This window comes from Dendrobates tinctorius, unplaced genomic scaffold (genome assembly GCF_039654945.1).
Source record: "Dendrobates tinctorius isolate UK_male_01 unplaced genomic scaffold, ASM3965494v1 ptg000057l, whole genome shotgun sequence".
Classification (NCBI taxonomy): Eukaryota; Metazoa; Chordata; class Amphibia; order Anura; family Dendrobatidae; genus Dendrobates; species Dendrobates tinctorius.
This window is the reverse complement of record NW_027361725.1, coordinates 7,442,296-7,466,397: the sequence shown is the minus strand read 5'-3', so window position 1 is coordinate 7,466,397 and position 24,102 is coordinate 7,442,296. Positions and strand designations below refer to the sequence as shown.

Below are 24,102 nucleotides of genomic sequence, written 5' to 3'. Positions count from 1 at the left end.
TGTTACAATCCTTATGACCAGTATTTTAGTGACCCATTGGGAGTCAGCACAGTCTCCAAGTTATGTTTATGTCAGATTCATCCCAATTGTCAAAATTTGTTTCTGATTTAACTAAAAGACATCCACCTCTCTGTAGGTAATGTTCACAGACTGTAAAATCAGCTTGACGAGGGTGACTTTTTTCATAATTCTCATGAATTTTCTGATTCCTTAGGGCCCAGGCTGAGGTGGATGAAGTTATTGGCTCTAAACGAGACGTTGCTTTTGAAGATCTTAAAAAACTGCGATACTTGACCCAGGTACTCATTGATTCTTGTCCTTGTGAGCTTACAATCAATATACATATTCCTGTTCAAGTAATGGATAAGGTCAGTATTTTACAAGTGGGGTGTGTTCTTTTTGCTACACGAGACACTGATAAATAAAAGGATAAATGAGGACATTGCTGCTTGTAAAGGGTTTATATGAGTCACTCATTATATTCCTTCTATAGGTTTTAAAAGAAACCTTGAGATTGTACCCAACAGCACCAGGAACATCAAGGCTTTCAGTAGAGGAAATAGTTGTTGAAGGAGTGAGAATTCCTGCTGGATCTAATGTAATGGTAAGAGAAAACATAAGATTGTAAAGTTTATCACTTAAAAAAAAGCTTTCCTCATGCCATATTATATATTTAGTGTACAAAGAGAGGCAATACTTAGTGCTTTTCCTAATATCTCAATTTATATACCTAATTTACTATCAATGCTAAGTAAAAATGGTCTTTTGGTATGTCCTAGATGTAGTAAGAATAGTACCTAAATGTGTTTAAGGGTTTGTCCCTTCCGATCATGGCCAGTTTCCATTTTTGTGCCGTTATCTTTTCCCCTTTTATTTCCAAGATGCATATTTTTTTCCCCATTTTTTCCATAGACTCCCATAAAGATGCCCCACTGGGATAGTGCCACTTAAATGACAATAAAAACATTTCAAATACACACTAATTGCTGAAAATTGCCATAATAAAGAATACTCTCCAGTGCTTCCCAAAACCCCTTTAATAAACCATAAATACAGATGATACAGTTAGGGATAGAAATAATAAAGTGGCATTCTTTCTTTGTTCTGTGGTCTTCCAATGTGAGCGGTGCCCTAATTTTGGAAATTGGTGGGTGTGATTTCACAGAACGCCACAAATATAATTTGGTCTGTCTCCCTGACATTTTACAAATAATATGCTATGGATTCCCTTTTTTACCGTGAGTTTCACTAATGCTATTCACTGCTAATTAGAATAAGTGTGAGGATGGTATCATATAATAAAATCTCTTTTTATTTCTAGTTTAACACATATATCATGTGTCGGATGGAGAAATATTTTAAAGATCCTTTGCACTTTGACCCTGATAGATTCCATCCTGATGCCCCTAAGTAAGTGTGGCTCTATAATAAAATATATATTTTCATCTTAACGGGAATGTGTCCTCAGAAAGGAACCTATTGTTTAAAATCTAATTTTTATGTTAAATTTATATTTGTAAATTATTTTGTGGGATTTTTCTATATAAAAAAATCCTGACATTTTCTGAAAAATCCTGAAACTGTCCAATAGATTGACACATCACTTTCAGCAGTCATCTCCTTAACATCTCTCCTCTATAAACAGTATATAATGTATGATCTACCATTTCACTAGATAACACAGGATCCACCATAATAGGCGACGTCACAGCTCACCTATTCCCCCTCCAGTATAATGACTGTTAACACCTCTATATACAGTAGATAACACAGGATCCCCCATTTATAATAGGTGATGAACACAGATCAAATCCTCCTCCTGTACAGTGACTGGTGACACCTCTATATACAGGACATAACACAGGTTCCACTATTTACAATAGGTGATGTCACAGCTCATGTCTTCCTCCTCCTGTAAAATGACTGATAATACCTCTATATAATATAATAATAATAATAATAATAATAATAATAATAAATGTTATTTTTATAGCGCTGACATATTCCGCAGCACTTTACATTTCAGAGGGGATTTGTACAGACAATAAACATTACAGCATAACAATAATCACATACAGTAGATTATAACAAATACCAAGAGGAATGAGGGCCCTGCTCGCAAGCTTACAGTCTATGAGAAAAGAGGTAGACACGAAAGGTGGGTGGTAACAGTTGCCCTGATTGTATGGACCAGCCATAATGTTAAGTGTGTAACAGTACAGACACAGAGGGCTAATGGATGCATACAGCATGTGGGAACATGATGCGGGAAATCTGGTTATGGTAAAACTTTTGGCTGTGCCACACAGGGATAGATTAGGTTAATGTGTTGAGGCGATAGGCCAGTCTGAATAAATGCGTTTTCAGGGCACACTTAAAATTTTGGGGATTGGGGACTAATCGTATTGACCTGGGAAGTACATTCCAAAGAATTGGTGAGGCACGTGTAAAGTCTTGGAGACGGGAGTGGGAGGTTCTGACTATTGAGGATGCTAACCTCAGGTCATCAGCAGAACAGAGGGCGCGGGTAGGGTGGTATACTGAAACAAGGGAGGAGATGTAGGGTGGTGCTGAGCCATGGAGGGCTTTGTGGGTGAGGGTAATAAGTTTATACTGAATTCTGGAGTGGATGGGTAGCCAATGTAATGACTGGCACAAGGTAGAGGCATCGGTGTAACGATTGGTGAGGAATATGATCCTGGCTGCAGCATTCAAGACAGATTGGAGAGGGGAGAGTTTGGTACTCTATATACAGTAGATAACACCAGATCCACAATTCACAATGGGTGATGTTACAGCTCACCTCCTCATCCTCTTGTACAATGAATGATAACACCTCTGTATAAAGTAAATAACACAGGATCCACCATAATAAGTGATGTCACAGCTCATGTCTTCCTCCTCTTGTAAAATGACTGATAACTCTATATACAGTGGATAACACAGGATCCACCTTTCACATTAGGTGATGTCACAGCTCACCTTCTCCTCCTGTACAATGACTGCTAACACCTCTATATACAGTAGATAACACAAGATACAACATTCACAATAGGTGATGTCACAGCTCACCTCCCCCTCCTGTACAATGATTGATAACACCTCTGTATAAAATAGATAAGACAGGATCCACCATAGTAGGTGATATCACAGCTCACCTCCTCCTCCTGTACAAGGACTGATAGCACCTCTATATACAGTATGTAACACAGGATCCACCATTTACAATAGGTTGTGTCACAGCTCACATCTTCCTCCTCCTGTACAATGACTGATAACACCTCCATATACAGTAGATAATAAAAGATCCAACATTCACAAAAGGTGATGTCACAGCTCACCTCCTCCTCCTGTGCAATAACTGATAACACCTCTATATACGGTAGAAAACAAAGGATCCACCATTCACAATAGGTGATGTCACAGCTCACCTGCTCATCCTCCTGATAACACCTTTATAGATAGTAGATAACACAGCATCCACCATTCACAATAGGTGATGTCACAACTCACCTCCTCCTCCTCTACAGTGACTGATAGCACTTCTATATACAGTAGATAAGTGTTGTGAATTCTCTCTCTGGCTTCCCTCTGGTGAATACTGAAGATAGTGGAGCTGGTCAGATTGAGAGTTCTCTTTCTGGGCTCTCTCTGGTGGTTACTGGAGGTAGTGGAGCTTATCTGATTGACAGAGGCTTGCCACGTGATAATGAGGAAGGCGATTGGAGATCTGGGGTTTCTGATTGGGATTTAAGACAGCTGACTCCCTCTATCCCTGCTGGTGATTTTTTTTCCTGTGCCTCCTGAGGTCTGAAGTCTCCTGCTCTTTCCCTGCATGTTCAGCTAAGTGGTTCACTTGCTTTTCTGTTTGAATTTGATCTGGTTTTGTTTATCTCTGCTTTGTGTAGGTCAGCTAGCTCCGGCTGGGGCTTTGCTGAATCACCGCCCATATGTTACTGCATGTGCCAGTTTGTTTTGTCCCCTTTTATATTGGTCTCTTTTTGCTTTGCTTTCAGAATATACCAGAGTGCTGATATAGTGGGGGCGAAGTCGTGTTTTTGTGCATCAGACATGTGTGATTGCAGACAGTGTCTTTCCTTCCTGTCCTGTCTAGTCAGTGTGGGCCCCATCGTTTGCTCAGTCTATTTTTCTGCCTGCGTTTGTGTTTTCATATTGTCTCACCGACAATATATGTTTAAGGGCTATCTATTCCTTTGGGGTCTGCTCCGGGGCAGTTTAGATTTCCCCTTTCTTGCTTTATGCTTAGTTAGCTCTCCGGCTGTGCCGAGGCATCTAGGATCATCGTAAGTATGCTCCACGGCTACTGCTAGTTGTGGGGACAGGATCAGAGGTCTGCATCCGCTTAGTTACCAACCTCTCTGGTTTTCTGTGGCTTAGCCTGGCCTGCTATCCTCCTCGGTGACCCATTCATAACAGATAAGACAGGATCCATTAAAATAGGTGAAGTCACAGCTCACCTCCTATTCTTCCTGCACAAGGACTGCTAACAACACTATATACAGTAGATAACACAGGATTCACCATAGTACGTGATGTCACAGCTCACATCCTCCTCCTGTACAAGGACTGATAACCTCTATATACAGTAGATAACACAGGATCCACCATAATGGGTGATGTCACAGCTCACCTCCTACCCCTCCTGTACAAGGACTGATAACACCTCTATATACAGTACATACCACAAGATCCACCATAATAGGTGATGTCACAGCTCACCTCCTCCTCCTCTAACAGTGACCGATAACACTTTTATATGCAGTAGATAAGAAGGATCCACTATAATAGGTGATGTCACGGCTCACCTCCTCTTCGTCCTGCACAAGGACTGCTAACAACACTATATACAGTAGATAACACAGGATCCACCATAGTACGTGATGTCACAGCTCACCTCCTCCTCCTGTACAAGGACTGATAACACTTCTATATACAGTAGATAACAAAGGATGCACCATAATAGGTGATATCACAGCTCACCTCCTGCCCTTCCTGTACAAGGACTGATAAAACCTCTATATACAGTACATACCACAAGATCCACCATAATAGGTGATGCCACAGCTCACCTCCTCCTCCTCCTGTACAAAGACTGATAACACCTCTATATACAGTACATAACACAGGATCCACCATAATAGGTGATGTCACAGCTCACCTCCACCCCTTCCTGTACAAGGACTGATAACCTCTATATACAGCAGATAATACAGGATCCACCATAATAGATGATGTCACAGCTTACCTCCTCCCCCTCTCCTGTACAAGGATTGATAACCTCTATGTACAGCAGATAGTACAGGATCCACCATAATCGGTGATGTCATAACTCACCTCCTCCTACTCTACCGTGACTGATAACACTTCTATATACAGTAGATAAGACAGGATCCACTATAATAGGTGATGTCACAGATCACCTCCTCCCCCTCCTGTACAAGGACTGATAATAACCTCTATATACAGAAGATAGCACAGGATCCACCATAATAGGTGATGTCACAGCTTACCTCCTCCCCCTCCTGTACAAGGACTGATAATAACCTCTATATACAGTAGATAACACAGGATCCACCATAATAGGTGATGTCACAGCTTACCTCCCCCCCTCCTGTACAAGGACTGATAACCTCTATATACAGTGGATAATTCAGGATCCACCATAATAGGTGATGTCATAGCTTACCTCCTCCCCCTCCTGTACAACGACTGATAATAACCTCTATATACAGTAGATAACACAGAATCCACCATAATAGGTGATATCACAGCTTACCTCCTCCCCCTCCTGTACAAGGACTGATAACCTCTATATACAGTAGATAACACAGGATCCACCATAATAAGTGATGTCACAGCTTACCTCCCCCCTCCTGTACAAGGACTGATAACCTCTATATACAGTAGATAATTCAGGATCCACCATAATAGGTGATGTCACAGCTTACTTCCTCCCCTCCTGTACAAGGACTGATAACTTCAATATACAGTGGATAATTCAGGATACACCATAATAGGTGATGTCACAGCTCACCTCCTCCCCCTCCTGTACAAGGACTGATAACCTCTATATGCAGTGGATAATTCAGGATCCACCATAATAGGTCATGTCACAGCTTACCTCCTCCCCCTCCTGTACAAGGACTGATAATAACCTCTATATACAGTAGATAACACAGGATCAGGGCTGGCGTTTGGGACAGGCAGACCAGGCAGATGCCTGGGGCCTCCACCGACAAAGGGGACCCCCTGCATCTGCAGCCCATTTACCAAGTGTCCAGAGAGTGTACAGCAGTGAATAATGCTGTGCATTGCTCTGATGTCTTGGAGTGTCTCTCGCAAAGCCCCTTGAGCCCCCTGTCTCTTTCTCACTGCAGTTAGGTTAAAAGTTGAGAGTGAGGGGCCGATTACAGCACAGTGACAGCCAGGAAGATGCCTGAAGCTCTGTATGTCTCCTCCTGAGTCCTGATCATGGCTGCTCCTAGCACTGTCCTGAGAATGGATATGCCTAAGCGAAGCCACAGAACCTGGTAAGAGCAGCAATAACAGGTCAGAGTGCAGTGATTTCCTCACTGTGGTCCCAGAGCTCTGTGCTGATTGCTGTAGGCTCAGGCTTCACAGACACATACAGCAGTGATCAGCATCAGCTCTGACCACAGTCACTGATCACTGCTTGTAATGTCACAGGGCGACCTCCTGTCACTACTGTCTGGATGACACAAGACAGGGATATTGTCTGCTGAATCAGGGGATTTATTATATAGAAATAAATGAATTCCCATGTGAAATAATAAGGGTAAACCATACATATATATAGTACTAGTACAGGTGTGCATTTGAATCAGCGTTTTTGGTGCATTTTTTTTTGCTGCCAAAGCCAGCTCTCTTGGCAGTAAAAACACTGCTTTCAAAATGCCCGTTTTTAGGGTATGTGCAGACGATTCGGAAATGGCAGCACTTCGGACGCAGCGGACATGCGCTCCGTCTAAAGTGCTGCCATCTTATGCAGGTGATTCCACATGTGTTCATCCCCTCCACTATGCTGTAACATCTGGCCGCTGCGGGTTGGATGCTGCGGATGTACACAGCATCCAGTTTACTGATTGTGGACACAGACCCTTAGAGCTTTTGCTGTTTTTTTTTTGTATAGTATTCATTTTGTCTACAGTACATGTTTAATAAAGTTCGTTTTATTCACCAAAACCACAGCGAAAAACAACATTGTGACATTTGCAGCCTATCTAAAAGTTTTTCATTGCTTTCTACGGGTGAAAAAAATTGCTGAAAGAAGTGACACGCTGCAGATTTAAAAACACTGCAGGTGTGAAATTCAGTCAGGAGAAAATAAAAGGGTGTGAGATTTCTGAAACTCTCACTATTGCTTGTGCTGTAAAATGCTGTAAGCTTCTTATTTGCAGAAGAAAAGGCTGCAAAAATTCTGCATATGAATGTGGCCAAGAGCGGCTTTTTAAAGTGCCAGCAAAACATATGAGATTTCTGAAATCTCCTGCATGCGCTTGTTTTTGTCTGACTGAATTTCAGGACTGTAGCGCTTTTTAAATCTGCAGCGTGTCACTTCTTTCAGTGTGTTTTCACCCGTAGAAAGCAATGAAAGAATATAAAAAAGAAAGCTGCAGATATTGCAACGGCATTTTTCGCTGCAATTTTTTAAGTGGTTTTGGTGAATTAAACTATTAGGTCTCATTTACACGTTCAGTATTTGGTCAGTATTTCACATCAGTATTTGTAATGCAGAAACAGCAGTGGAACAATCAGAGGAAAAGTATAGTAGAAACACGTCACCACTTCTAGACTTCTCACCCTCCTGGTTTTGACTTACACATACTGATGTGAAATACTGACCGAATACTCAACGTGAACGTGGTCTTAAACATACTGTAGACAAAGCAAACATCCTCACTTTAAAAAAAGCTGAAAAAAGCGTAAAGAACACCAGAAGACAAGCTGAAAGACAGGTGTTTTGAACGCAACATTTTTACTGCCAATAGAACAGGTTTTGGCTACTGAAAAAAATGCATGTGAACATAGCCATAGCGTTACAGAGTAAGACTATCTGTGGTGTTACATAGGACTGCAGGTGACATCTACTATATTATCTGTTCTCAGAGAGTTATCACTGCTCTCTCTGGTGTTACATAGGATGAGGTCACAGTCATGTGACTGGTCACGTCAGCCGGGGAGGGCTTCTGTTCTGTAGTGTGCTGTGCATAGAGGGAACTGTATGGCGATCGGTATACAGCCCCTTCTGCAATGACAGGTGGGCGTGGCAGCTGATTTGCAGTGCGGGAAAACTCCAATCCCGCAGGTGGGAGTGTCAAAATCAGGACTGTCCCGCTGGATCCAGGACGGTTGGGAGCCCTGCTGTGTTATCTGCAGTGTTAAAAAAAAAAATTAAGAGGGGGTTGGGGGACAACTCTTTGTCTTTGGGGCTTGGGCCCCCCAATCTTTTCTGACCCTAGCAATGCTCCTGTGTAATGCTAATAGCGGCAGACCCGTCAGCCGATATAAGGCCCCTGAATATGGGGGCCACAGTGCCAGTACTGGCTCCAGGCCCCTCTGCCAACTGTTCATGTAATGTAACCTAAATGTATGATTTTACAATGTTAGCATTTGGGGCCCCACTTTAAACTTTTGCCTAGGGTCCCACTTTGTCTAAAACCAGCCCTGCACAGGATCCACCATAATAGGTGATGTCACAGCTCACCTCCTCCTGTATAATGACTGATAACACCTCTATATACAGTAGATAACACAGGATTCACCATTCACAATAGATGATGTTACAGCTTACCTCCTCCCCCTCCTGTTCAAGGACTGATAACCTCTATATACAGTAGATAGGTGATGTCACAGCTCACCATGTCCTGGGGTTCACTTTACTCAAGCTCTATTTTGAATAAGTAAATTATTAGTAAACGTGTTTTGTCTTTATTGTGTAATTACCTGTTTGTTATTGTGCTGATGTGCACTGGATATTTCTTCTTTATTATCTTTACACCATTAGGCCAAATTCAAACACTTACTTTCCGTTTTCTCTTGGGCCACGAACCTGTATTGGACAAGTATTTTCACAGGTAGGAAGATTCTAAAAATTTGAACTAAACAAATTGTACTGCTGAGAGCAAAAAATATTTCAGGGACTCGTAACACCGCTGTCCTAATTTTTTTTTTTTTTAGAAATTCGGAGCTGAATATTTCAAAACCTAATAACTTTTATTCTTATGTCTTATATTTCCTGAATATTTTTATTGTTTTTATATACAAATAGCAAGAACAGAAAATGAGCCTGATCTCTGTTCTCTTTTAAAAGCGTTGATAAGAATTTCCATTATTTCCCTGCTGTGGAGTTTGCTCTTTTAAGCCCCCCTTTTTATACCTGTAGTCAGGGCACAGTGTATATTATACATATAGTCAGGGGGCACAGTGTATATTAAACCTATAGTCAGGGGACACAGTGTATATTATACCTATAATCAGGGGGCACAGTGTATATTATACATGTAATCAGGGGGCACAGTGTATATTATACTTATAGTCAGAGGACACAGCGTATATTATACCTATAGTCAGGGGGCACAGTGTATATTATACTTATAGTCAGAGGACACAGCGCATATTATACCTATAGTTAGGGGGCACAGTGTATATTATACTTATAGTCAGGGGGAACTGTATATTATACCTATAGTCAGGGGGCACAGTGTATGTTATACATATAGTCAGGGGAAACAGTGTATATTATACCTATAGTCAGAGGGAACAGTGTATATTATACATATAGTCAGAGGGCACAGTGTATATTAAACCTATAGTCAGGGGACACAGTGTATATTATACCTATAGTCAGGGGGCACAGTGTATGTTATACATGTAATCAGGGGGCACAGTGTATATTATACTTATAGTCAGGGGGCACAGTGCATATTATACTTATAGTCAGGGGGCACAGTCTATATTATACCTATAGTAAGGGGGCACAGTGTATATTATATCTATAGTAAGGAGGCACAGTGTATATTATATCTATAGTAAGGGGGCACAGTGTATATTATATCTATAGTAAGAGGGCACAGTGTATATTATATCTATAGTAAGGGGGCACAGTGTATATTATATCTATAGTAAGGCGGCACAGTGTATATTATATCTATAGTCAGGGGACACAGTGTATATTATACCTATAGTAAGGTGGCACAGTGTATATTATACTTATAGTCAGGGGGCACAGTGTATATTATACATATAGTCAGGGGGCACAGTGTATATTATACCTATAGTAAGGAAACACAGTGTATATTATACTTATAGTCAGGGGTAACAGTGTATATTATAAATATAATCAGGGGGCACAGTTTATATTGCAAATATAATCAGGGGGCACAGTGTATATTGCACATACAGTATAATCAGGGGGCGCAGTTTATATCATACCTATAGTCAGGGGACACAGTGTATATTATACCTATAGTAAGGGGGCACAGTGTATATTATATCTATAGTAGGGGGGGCACAGTGTATATTATACTTATAGTCAGGGGGCACAGTGTATATTATACCTGTAGTCAGGGGATACAGTGTATATTATACCTATAGTCAGGGGGCACAGTGTATATTATACTTATAGTCAGAGGACACAGCGTATATTATACCTATAGTCAGGGGGCACAGTGTATATTATACCTATAGTCAGGGGGCACAGTGTATATTATACCTATAGTCAGAGGGAACAGTGTATATTATACATATAGTCAGAGGGCACAGTGTATATTAAACCTATAGTCAGGGGACACAGTGTATATTATACCTATAGTCAGGGGGCACAGTGTATGTTATACATGTAATCAGGGGGCACAGTGTATATTATACTTAAAGTCAGGGGGCACAGTGCATATTATACTTATAGTCAGGGGGAACAGTGTATATTATACCTATAGTAAGGGGGCACAGTGTATATTATATCTATAGTAAGGGGGCACAGTGTATATTATATCTATAGTAAGGAGGCACAGTGTATATTATACTTATAGTCAGGGGGGCACAGTGTATATTATACATATAGTCAGGGGATACAGTGTATATTATACCTATAGTCAGGGGATACAGTGTATATCATACCTATAGTCAGGGGATACAGTGTATATTATACCTATAGTCAGGGGGGCACAGTGTATATTATACATACAGTCAGGGGGCACAGTGTATATTATACCTATAGTCAGGGGATACAGTGTATATTATACCTATAGTCAGGGGGCACAGTGTATATTATACTTATAGTCAAGGGGCACAGTGTATATTATACCTGTAGTCAGGGGATACAGTGTATATTATACCTATAGTCAGGGGGCACAGTGTATATTATACTTATAGTCAGGGGGTACAGTGTATATTATAAATATAATCAGGGGGCACAGTGTATATTATAAATATAATCAGGGGGCACAGTGTATATTGTACATATAATCAGGGGGCACAGTGTATATTATACTTATAGTCAGGGGGCACAGTGTATATTATACCTGTAGTCAGGGGATACAGTGTATATTATACTTATAGTCAGGGGTGCACAGTGTATATTATAAATATAATCAGGGGGCACAGTGTATATTATAAATATAATCAGGGGGCGCAGTGTATATTGTACATATAATCAGGGGGCACAGTGTATATTATACTTATAGTCAGGGGGCACAGTGTATATTATACCTGTAGTCAGGGGATACAGTGTATATTATACCTATAGTCAGGGGATACAGTGTATATTATACTTATAGTCAGGGGGGCACAGTGTATATTATAAATATAATCAGGGGGCACAGTGTATATTATAAATATAATCAGGGGGCACAGTGTATATTGTACATATAATCAGGGGGCACAGTGTATATTATACCTGTTGTTAGGGGAACAGTGTATATTATACTTATAGTCAGGGGGCGCAGTGTATATTATAAATATAATCAGGGGGCACAGTTTATATTGCACATATAATCAGGGGGCACAGTGTATATTGCACATACAGTATAATCAGGGGGCGCAGTTTATATCATACCTATAGTCAGGGGACACAGTGTATATTATACCTATAGTAAGGGGGCACAGTGTATATTATATCTATAGTAAGGGGGCACAGTGTATATTATACTTATAGTCAGGGGGCACAGTGTATATTATACCTGTAGTCAGGGGATACAGTGTATATTATACCTATAGTCAGGGGGCACAGTGTATATTATACTTATAGTCAGGGGCCCAGTGTATATTATACTTATAGTCAGGGGGGCACAGTGTATATTATAAATATAATCAGGGGCACAGTGTATATTATAAATATAATCAGGGGGCACAGTGTATATTGTACATATAATCAGGGGGCACAGTGTATATTATACCTGTTGTTAGGGGAACAGTGTATATTATACTTATAGTCAGGGGGCGCAGTGTATATTATAAATATAATCAGGGGGCACAGGTTATATTGCACATATAATCAGGGTGCACAGTGTATATTGCACATACAGTATAATCAGGGGACACAGTGTTTATTATACCTATAGTAAGGGGGCACAGTGTATATTATACTTATAGTCAGGGGGGCACAGTGTATATTATACATATAGTCAGGGGGCACAGTGTATATTATACCTATAGTCAGGGGGCACAGTGTATATTATACTTATAGTCAGGGGGGCACAGTGTATATTATACCTGTAGTCAGGGGATACAGTGTATATTATACCTATAGTCAGGGGATACAGTGTATATTATACTTATAGTCAGGGGGGCACAGTGTATATTATAAATATAATCAGGGGGCACAGTGTATATTATAAATATAATCAGGGGGCACAGTGTATATTGTACATATAATCAGGGGGCACAGTGTATATTATACCTGTTGTTAGGGGAACAGTGTATATTATACTTATAGTCAGGGGGCGCAGTGTATATTATAAATATAATCAGGGGGCACAGTTTATATTGCACATATAATCAGGGGGCACAGTGTATATTGCACATACAGTATAATCAGGGGGCGCAGTTTATATCATACCTATAGTCAGGGGACACAGTGTATATTATACCTATAGTAAGGGGGCACAGTGTATATTATATCTATAGTAAGGGGGCACAGTGTATATTATACTTATAGTCAGGGGGCACAGTGTATATTATACCTGTAGTCAGGGGATACAGTGTATATTATACCTATAGTCAGGGGGCACAGTGTATATTATACTTATAGTCAGGGGCCCAGTGTATATTATACTTATAGTCAGGGGGGCACAGTGTATATTATAAATATAATCAGGGGCACAGTGTATATTATAAATATAATCAGGGGGCACAGTGTATATTGTACATATAATCAGGGGGCACAGTGTATATTATACCTGTTGTTAGGGGAACAGTGTATATTATACTTATAGTCAGGGGGCGCAGTGTATATTATAAATATAATCAGGGGGCACAGGTTATATTGCACATATAATCAGGGTGCACAGTGTATATTGCACATACAGTATAATCAGGGGACACAGTGTTTATTATACCTATAGTAAGGGGGCACAGTGTATATTATACTTATAGTCAGGGGGGCACAGTGTATATTATACATATAGTCAGGGGGCACAGTGTATATTATACCTATAGTCAGGGGGCACAGTGTATATTATACTTATAGTCAGGGGGGCACAGTGTATATTATACATATAGTCAGGGGATACAGTGTATATTATACCTATAGTCAGGGGGCACAGTGTATATTATACATATAGTCAGGGGGCACAGTGTATATTATACCGATAGTCAGGGGATACAGTGTATATTATAGCTATAGTCAGGGGATACAGTGTATATTATACCTATAGTCAGGGGGCACAGTGTATATTATACATATAGTCAGGGGGCACAGTGTATATTATACCTATAGTCAGGGGATACAGTGTATATTATACCTATAGTCAGGGGGCACAGTGTATATTATACTTATAGTCAGGGGGCACAGTGTATATTATACCTGTAGTCAGGGGATACAGTGTATATTATACCTATAGTCAGGCGGCACAGTGTATATTATACTTATAGTCAGGGGGCACAGTGTATATTACACTTATAGTCAGGGGGGCACAGTGTATATTATAAATATAATCAGGGGGCACAGTGTATATTATAAATATAATCAGGGGGCACAGTGTATATTGTACATATAATCAGGGGGCACAGTGTATATTATACCTGTTGTTAGGGGAACAGTGTATATTATACTTATAGTCAGGGGGCGCAGTTTATATTATAAATATAATCAGGGGGCACAGGTTATATTGCACATATAATCAGGGTGCACAGTGTATATTGCACATACAGTATAATCAGGGGACACAGTGTTTATTATACCTATAGTAAGGGGGCACAGTGTATATTATACTTATAGTCAGGGGGGCACAGTGTATATTATACATATAGTCAGGGGGCACAGTGTATAATATACCTATAGTAAGGGGGCACAGTGTATATTATACTTATAGTCAGGGGGGCACTGTGTATATTATAAATATAGTCAGGGGGCACAGTGTATATTATACCTATAGTCAGGGGGCACAGTGTATATTATACATATAGTCAGGGGATACAGTGTATATTATACCTATAGTCAGGGGGCACAGTGTATATTATACATATAGTCAGTGGGCACAGTGTATATTATACATATAGTCAGGGGATACAGTGTATATTATACCTATAGTCAGGGGGCACAGTGTATATTATACATATAGTCAGGGGGCACAGTGTATATTATACCTATAGTCAGGGGATACAGTGTATATTATACCTATAGTCAGGGGATACAGTGTATATTATACCTATAGTCAGGGGGGCACAGTGTACATTATACATATAGTCAGGGGGCACAGTGGATATTATACCTATAGACAGGGGGCACAGTGTATATTATACCTATTGTCAGGGGATACAGTGTATATTATACCTATAGTCAGGGGTCACAGTGTATATTATACATATAGTCAGGGGGCACAGTGTATATTATACATATAGTCAGGGGGCACAGTGTATATTATACCTATAGTCAGGGGGCACAGTGTATATTATACTTATAGTCGGGGGGCACAGTGTATATTATACATATAGTCAGGGGATACAGTGTATATTATACCTATAGTCAGGGGGCACAGTGTATATTATACATATAGTCAGGGGGCACAGTGTATATTATACCGATAGTCAGGGGATACAGTGTATATTATAGCTATAGTCAGGGGATACAGTGTATATTATACCTATAGTCAGGGGGCACAGTGTATATTATACATATAGTCAGGGGGCACAGTGTATATTATACCTATAGTCAGGGGATACAGTGTATATTATACTTATAGTCAGGGGGCACAGTGTATATTATACCTGTAGCCAGGGGATACAGTGTATATTATACCTATAGTCAGGCGGCACAGTGTATATTATACTTATAGTCAGGGGGCACAGTGTATATTACACTTATAGTCAGGGGGGCACAGTGTATATTATAAATATAATCAGGGGGCACAGTGTATATTATAAATATAATCAGGGGGCACAGTGTATATTGTACATATAATCAGGGGGCACAGTGTATATTATACCTGTTGTTAGGGGAACAGTGTATATTATACTTATAGTCAGGGGGCGCAGTGTATATTATAAATATAATCAGGGGGCACAGGTTATATTGCACATATAATCAGGGTGCACAGTGTATATTGCACATACAGTATAATTAGGGGACACAGTGTTTATTATACCTATAGTAAGGGGGCACAGTGTATATTATACTTATAGTCAGGGGGGCACAGTGTATATTATACATATAGTCAGGGGGCACAGTGTATAATATACCTATAGTCAGGGGGCACAGTGTATATTATACATATAGTCAGAGGGAACAGTGTATATTATACATATAGTCAGGGGGCACAGTGTATATTATACTTATAGTCAGGGGGGCACAGTGTATATTATACATATAGTCAGGGGATACAGTGTATATTATACCTATAGTCAGGGGGCACAGTGTATATTATACATATAGTCAGGGGGCACAGTGTATATTATACCTATAGTCAGGGGATACAGTGTATATTATACCTATAGTCAGGGGGGCACAGTGTATATTATACATATAGTCAGGGGGCACAGTGTATATTATACCTATAGTCAGGGGATACAGTGTATATTATACCTATAGTCAGGGGGCACAGTGTATATTATACTTATAGTCAGGGGGCACAGTGTATATTATACCTGTAGTCAGGGGATACAGTGTATATTATACCTATAGTCAGGGGGCACAGTGTATATTATACTTATAGTCAGGGGGCACAGTGTATATTACACTTATAGTCAGGGGGGCACAGTGTATATTATAAATATAATCAGGGGGCACAGTGTATATTATAAATATAATCAGGGGGCACAGTGTATATTGTACATATAATCAGGGGGCACAGTGTATATTATACCTGTTGTTAGGGGAACAGTGTATATTATACTTATAGTCAGGGGGCGCAGTGTATATTATAAATATAATCAGGGGGCACAGTTTATATTGCACATATAATCGGGGTGCACAGTGTATATTGCACATACAGTATAATCAGGGGACACAGTGTATATTATACCTATAGTAAGGGGGCACAGTGTATATTATACTTATAGTCAGGGGGGCACAGTGTATATTATAAATATAGTCAGGGGGCACAGTGTATATTATACCTATAGTCAGGGGGCACAGTGTATATTATACATATAGTCAGGGGATACAGTGTATATTATACCTATAGTCAGGGGGCACAGTGTATATTATACATATAGTCAGTGGGCACAGTGTATATTATACATATAGTCAGGGGATACAGTGTATATTATACCTATAGTCAGGGGGCACAGTGTATATTATACATATAGTCAGGGGGCACAGTGTATATTATACCTATAGTCAGGGGATACAGTGTATATTATACCTATAGTCAGGGGATACAGTGTATATTATACCTACAGTCAGGGGGGCACAGTGTACATTATACATATAGTCAGGGGGCACAGTGGATATTATACCTATAGTCAGGGGGCACAGTGTATATTATACCTATTGTCAGGGGATACAGTGTATATTATACCTATAGTCAGGGGGCACAGTGTATATTATACTTATAGTCAGGGGGCACAGTGGATATTATACCTATAGTCAGGGGGCACAGTGTATATTATACCTATAGTCAGGGGATACAGTGTATATTATACTTATAGTCAGGGGGCACAGTGTATATTATAAATATAATCAGGGGGCACAGTGTATATTGTACATATAATCAGGGGGCACAGTGTATATTATACCTGTTGTCAGGGGAACAGTGTATATTATACCTATAGTAAGGGGGCACAGTGTATATTATACATATAATCAGGGGGCACAGTGTATAGTATAGATTTTCCTCTGTGCCTCCCGTTGTTCTGAGGTCATTTTTCAGCAGTCGTCTCTATCATCACTGGCGGGAAGACCACCATCTATATGTGGTTAACGGGATCCACTTTTCACAGTAGATGGTCATTTACTCGTGAAACTACTGAAGTGATCAGTAAGGAATGGGGAAACATTCAGCAAATCGGTGATATTTTTATGTTCTCTCTGGACAGATGGAGGCAAAAGTCGTCATGGTCAAATTCTTGCAGAGATTTGATTTTGAGTTGGTTGAAGGTCAAAGCTTTAAGTTTTTTGATACCGGTACGCTGCGCCCCTTGGACGGTGTGGTCTGCCGACTGAAACCCCGGACAGATTTCAAGACAGCAAAGAAATAAAAATTCCTTCCCTGTTCCCAAAGAAGAACACCTGGACTAGTCCTCATTCATACCAGTATACGAATTCTGAGTTTTTTTGATGCTCTGTCTCTTGCATCACTGCCAAATATAGTGTTTTATATGAAAGCTATATCAACCAGCAGAATAAAAGTATCATGTTATTTGTGGTATGGTATAATGCATACATTTAAACCGCTCAAAAATCATTGCGTTATGTACAGCAATATGATGGGAGAACACAAAAAAACCCTCATCCTGCAAAAAACAAGCTCTCATAAAGCTTTGCCAAAGACTCAAAAAGGTTGACTATGGTTACATGCCGGAAAACCGCTTTAATCTTTGTGAAATTGCCTTTGTCGAAATAGTTTAGAGGAAATTTTGCAAGTTGCCTCTGTGGAAATTTTGCCGCTGAAAGAAAATAGGGCGAAAGGAAAACACCGGCATAAAAGTAATAAAAATCCCAAACGTAGACTCCCATTTTTCAGCACTCGTGTGAATGAGGATTTTCCTTGGTATACTTGTAAAATGTTTATACATAACAGTAGGTAAAAGTAATAATTAGTCTAAAGATAAAAGTCAACATTTTGAATGTTTTGTTTTCTTTTTTCAATTTCTCATTGTTTTTTATTGAGCAGAGTAAGAATGACTGTGACAATTTTACCAATAAAGCTTGTATTAATACAGAAATGCATTGAGCCTTGTGGTTATTATTACTCTGAATACTCTGAAGTTGGTCATACACAATTAGATTAAAGGATAATTATCAAGTTATAATACGGGTTCGCTTGCTGATCCCTGGGACTCACGCCAATCTTAGGAACAGGCTCTGAAGATCCATGTTTAAATAGAGCAATTGGCACTCATATGTGGCCATCGTTCCATTCAAATGGGGCACCTTAGACCCATTGGACAGCGAGTTATCACTTATGCTATGGGTAAGTAATATCTTTTATAGATGGAAATGACCCTTTAATGCCAACTAAACCAGATCTTACTGTGACCAGTAGATGATCTAATGGGGGAATGTTCCAGCTGCATATGTTCTGGCTTTTTTCAACATGCCTAGTCATTTTGTTCTGGTGATATTTAGATATGCAAAAGCTAATAAACCCCAGACCTTACACTTTTAATGATGGATACCCTTTATTCGGTCAAGCTTTTAGTCCATATCAGAAGCAATGGAGCAATGCCATTACTTGGTGCCTATGTGGTCATGGCAGGTACGAGGGATGCAGTGACGAGCTGCGAGACGGATTATGCTTTTAGTAATAGTTAGAGTTGAGCGAAACGGGTCGAAAAATTTCAAAAGTCGCCTACTTTCGCCAAAGTCAGGTTTCATGAAACGAAACCCGACCTTAGCGTGAGGTCGGCCACAAGGTCGGCGACTTTAGCGCCAAAGTCGCGTTTCAAAAGATGCTTTAGCGCCCTTTTTCAGCCAATCAGGAAGAACGGACACTGTGGGCAACGTGATGACATAGTCATCGGTCACCACCATCTTGGAGAAGGGCATGCAAGTGATTGGCTTGCTGTGTGTGGTATCACAGGGGGTATAAAAGGGCGGGGACGCCGACCGCCATGTTACTCATGTTGATCTCAGAATAGGGAGAGCTGCTGCAGCTGCTGATTCTGTAGGGAGAGCGTTAGGAAGGCAAAAAGAAAAAAAAAACTGCTTCTGCTGCTAGCGCTTTTCACTGTAGTTACTGTGCAGTGAAAGGTGAAGATTTTTGCTTTTGTGCAGCAGCGCTGGTGGTGATTAGCCTGCCTTTTAAGGCTAGCTGCATTGCTGTGTGCACACTGGTGTTCAAACTGCTTTTTTAAAAGCAATCCAAATTGTATTGTTTTGTCCTGGTGAGGTAGTGAGCGTTCATTTTTTCACACACCGTACAACGGTGTACGCTCCTCACACAATACCGTGTAACAGCTGTTATCACGGCCAAATTGAAGCTATCTACGTGTGTGACTCTGTAAGGAAAAGTCGAGGAGTTTGTCTGTTCTTACAGACCTACACTCTAGGGAGATTCCAATTCTGCCCAATTCTATATACACCTTGTAGTTTGTCCTACACTAGGCAATTTCTGCCGGTCACATTGCGATGTTATAGACACAGGGCCTGACAGAATCCAACTGTGTCCTGAAGTGTAGAGAGATTCCAATTCTCCACAGTCCTCTATCCACCTTTCTTACAACATCCAGAATCTGCCTGTCACATTGCGGTGTAAAATAAACAGGGCCTGACAGAATCCAACTGTGTCCTGAAGTCTACAGAGATTCCAATTCTCCCCAGTCCTCTATACACCTTTCTTACACCATCCAGAATCTGCCTGTCACATTGCGGTGTAATATAAACAGGGTCTGACAGAATCCAACTGTGTCCTGAAGTCTAGAGAAATTCCATTTCTCCACAGTCCTCTATACACCATCCAGAATCTGCCTGTCACATTGCGGTGTAATATTAACAGGGCCTGACAGAATCCAACTGTGTCCTGAAGTCTAGAGAGATTCAAATTCTCCCCACTCCTATATACACCTTGTACCTTGTTTTATAGTACCATATAGTTGGTGGTTTTTTGGGTACATTTCCCCAAAAATGAGGAAGTGTGGTGGAAGAGTCCGTGGAAGTGGGCGGGGGTTGGCAGCTGGTAATGATAGTGTTGGTGTTGGTGGTGGATCTGCTGGTAGTGGCAAAAGCAAAATAGCACCTAATGCAGAAGGTGTTGAGCCTGCGTCATCGTCTGGCTCCACAAGGCCTTGAAGGCTCCCTTTTCTGGGAGTAGGTAAACCGCTTTTAAAGCCGGAGTTTTGGCTTACATTGCTGACTCAGCCTCCAGCTCTATCGCCTCCTCTTCTGAAGTTTTAAAAAATAAAAGCACTGAGTCATCATTGGAGGCTCATGGTCATGAACCACACCTTTCCTTGTGTCCTTCACCCCAACCAAAATTGAAGGATGCAGCAGGCCACACTACAGATTACTCCATGGAGCTGTTTTCACATACCATGCCTGGGTTATCAAGTCAAATCTTGAATTACCCAGGCCAAGATGAATCTGACATGGAGTGCACTGATGCACAGCCACTGATAGATGATTCTGCTGGTACATTCACTCAGAGCACAACATTGTCCTCGCAGTGTACTGAGGCAGAATCTGACCCTGATAAACTCAGGTGCCCCTTCCCACATACTATTCCACCATACACGGTGACACAGAGGAAGGTGCACATGACATTGAAGAGGAGGTGATGGATGACCCAGTTGTTGACCCAGATTGGCATCCATTGGGGGAAGAGGGTGCTGCTGCCAATATCTCAGAAGAGGAGGGGGAGCATCCGCAGCGGGCATCGACATCACAACAGCTGTTATCTGGCAGGCCCGGAGCAGTCCAAAAACAGGTTACAAAAACCAAAAGAGTTGCAGGAAAGCTTGGCCAGATGGTCAAAATAGCACAGCGTGCAAGGCCTCAAAATGTCTTCCATAGTAGGAAGAGTGCAGTGTGGCACTTTTTTGAACAAAATCCTAATGTGGCAAAGGTTATCTGTAAGAAGTGTGCAAAGACCTTTAGCCGAGGGAAAAATCTGAGAAATTTGAATACCAGTTGCATGCTAAGACATTTAACCACCATGCACTTGCAAGCGTGGATGGACTACCAAAACTAACATACCACATGTGCAACTGCTCCCAAAGAAGGTAGTCAGCAACACTACATTGTTTCCCCCACTGTAAGTCCACTGGATAGCACACCACCAGCAGCAAATGTTGAGTTGTCGTCGCAAGGCCAAATCAGTCAGGGAATCACACTGTTATTGCAACGAAAGACTGAATCTAGGCCATCAGAAAGAACACCAACTCCATCACCATCATCAACCCTCTCTCAGTCCGCCATGTCCACCGCTAGTTCGACCATATGCAGCTCTCAAGTCCAGCTCACCCTACCAGAGACTATGAGTAGGACAAGAAAGTACTCATCCTCTCATCTGCGTACACTGGATTTGAACGCCCACATTGCCAAACTGTTCTCGTTAGAGATGATGCCCTATCGGTTGGTTGAAAGCGCAGCTTTCCGCGAACTCATGGTCTACGCAGTACCACGCTATGACCTACCCAGTCGCCACTTCTTTTCTCACAAAGCCATCCCAGCCCTCCACCTTCATGTGAAAGACCGCATTGTACATGCACTCAAGCAATCAGTGAGTGGAAAGGTGCACCTCACAACTGATGCATGGTCCAGTAGGCATGGCCAGGGCTGTTACGTGTCCATCACTGTGCACTGGATTAATGTGGTGGATGCAGGGTCCACAGGGGACAGCGGTGGTGGGACAGTGCTGCCTAGCCCACGGTATAGGAAACAGTTGGCTGTAGGCGTTCAACCCTCCTCCTCCTCCAGAAGCGAAAGCTCGTCCACAGAACGCAGTCGCACGAGCACTCCATCCGCAGCTGCCAGTGTTGCACACGGGGTGTCCCCCTATCGATCAGCTAGTGGAAAGCGTCAGCAGGCTGTGTTGAAGATGATGTGTTTGGGCGACAGACACACCGCAGAGGTACTGGCCGACTACTTTCAGAGACAAACTGAGTCATGGCTGGGCAGTCTACATCTTGAGGCAGGCAAGGTAGTTAGTGATAACGGCCGCAATATTGTGGCAGCCATAGCCCTTTCAAAACTCAGACACATCCCTTGCTTGGCTCACACCTTGAAACTGGTGGTGCAGTGCTTCCTCAATAATTATCCGGAGTTAACAGGCCTGCTCCAGAAGATCCGAAGACTGTGCTCGCACATCTGCCGGTAGCCGGTACACCTCAGTCGTATGCAGAAGCTGCAGCGATTGCTCCACCTTCCCAAGCACCGCTTAATTAGCGACATTGCAACAAGGTGGAACTCCACCCTGCACATGGTTGAGCAGCTGTGCGAACAGAGGCAGGCCGTAATGCATTCGTGGGAGGATACACGGGCAGGCACTTTGAGGGCAGACATGGAGTTGACAGGTGTGCAGTGGTCGAAGCTGAAAGACCTCTGTAAAGTCCTTCAGTGTTTTGAGGAATGCACATGGCTGGTAAGCGCAGACGACGCCATCCTAAGCATGAGCATCCCACTTATGCGTCTGCTCATGCAAACTTTGACGCACATTAAGGAGCAGGCGTCTGCAGCCGAGGATGATGAGGAAGAGGAGGAGGGAAGCCTTGATGACAGTCAGCCATTATCTGCTCCGGGAACTCTCCTGGACGAGGTGGAGGAAGAAGAGGAAGAGGAGGAGGATGATGATGGAGATGATTATTTAGGGGAGGAGGATGCTTCTCGTGGGGCAAGAGAAAATGTTGGCATGGCATGGCCTGCTACAGGGTTTGTGCGTTACTGGAGGGATGTGGATTTGCCAGAAAGTGCTTCTCCACCCAGCACTCGCAGAGCATCATTGACACCGGGTACATTGGCCCACATGTCAGATTATGCCTTGCAGATCCTAAAAAGGGACCCCTGCATTGCCAAAATGATGAACGATGACGACTACTGGTTGGCCAGCATCCTGGATCCACGCTATAAAGGCAAATTCCAAAACATCATGCCACAGGAGAACCTTGACCTAATATTGGCTAATAAACAAACAACTCTGGTAAACCGGTTGGTTGAGGCATTCCCCGCACACAGCAGCGGTGATGGTTCTCACACGAGCCGTAGGGGCCGAGGGCAGCTTGGAAGAGGTGTTGGAGACAGGGGTTTCATGACCATGTTGTGGACTGATTTTTCAAGTCCCGCTCACACGACTGGTAATACTGCATCGATTGAAAGTGACAGGAGACAGCACTTGTCAACTATGGTTACAAACTACTTCTCATCCCATATCGATGTTCTCCCTCACAGGTCATTCCCATTTGACTATTGGGCAGCTAAACTGGACACCGGGCCTGAATTGGCACAATATGCCTTACAGGAGCTCGCTTGCCCAGCTGCAAGTGTGCTATCGGAAAGAGTCTTCAGTGCTGCTGGATCAATCCTGACAGAAAAAAGGACCCATCTCTCGACCCAAAATGTGGATGATGTAACCTTCATTAAAATGAACCATGCATGGGTTTCCAAGGATTTTGTCACACCTTACCCTGATGACACAAAGGTTGACAGAAAAATGACTTTCTTTGGTCCGCCTCTTCCTGGGACTTGACCAATTTCGCCTTTAGCAGCAGGTGAATGTCCCACATCAACATATGCCATTTTGTAAACCTCCC

At 41.7% G+C, this 24,102-nt stretch overlaps 1 protein-coding gene across 1 annotated transcript in view; it reads left to right on the top strand.

Annotated features, from left to right (window-relative positions):
- Window positions 1–18,573, top strand: part of LOC141091928 (cholesterol 24-hydroxylase-like) — a 67,896-nt gene extending 49,323 nt beyond the window's left edge. The window contains exons 9-13 of the mRNA XM_073577715.1: window positions 215–299; window positions 494–604; window positions 1,322–1,410; window positions 9,047–9,116; window positions 17,734–18,573. Of these exons, the coding sequence (XP_073433816.1) occupies window positions 215–299; window positions 494–604; window positions 1,322–1,410; window positions 9,047–9,116; window positions 17,734–17,895 (517 nt within the window). The 3' untranslated portion in view covers window positions 17,896–18,573. The remainder of the gene's footprint in view (window positions 1–214; window positions 300–493; window positions 605–1,321; window positions 1,411–9,046; window positions 9,117–17,733) is intronic.
- The last annotated feature ends 5,529 nt before the right edge of the window (window positions 18,574–24,102 follow it).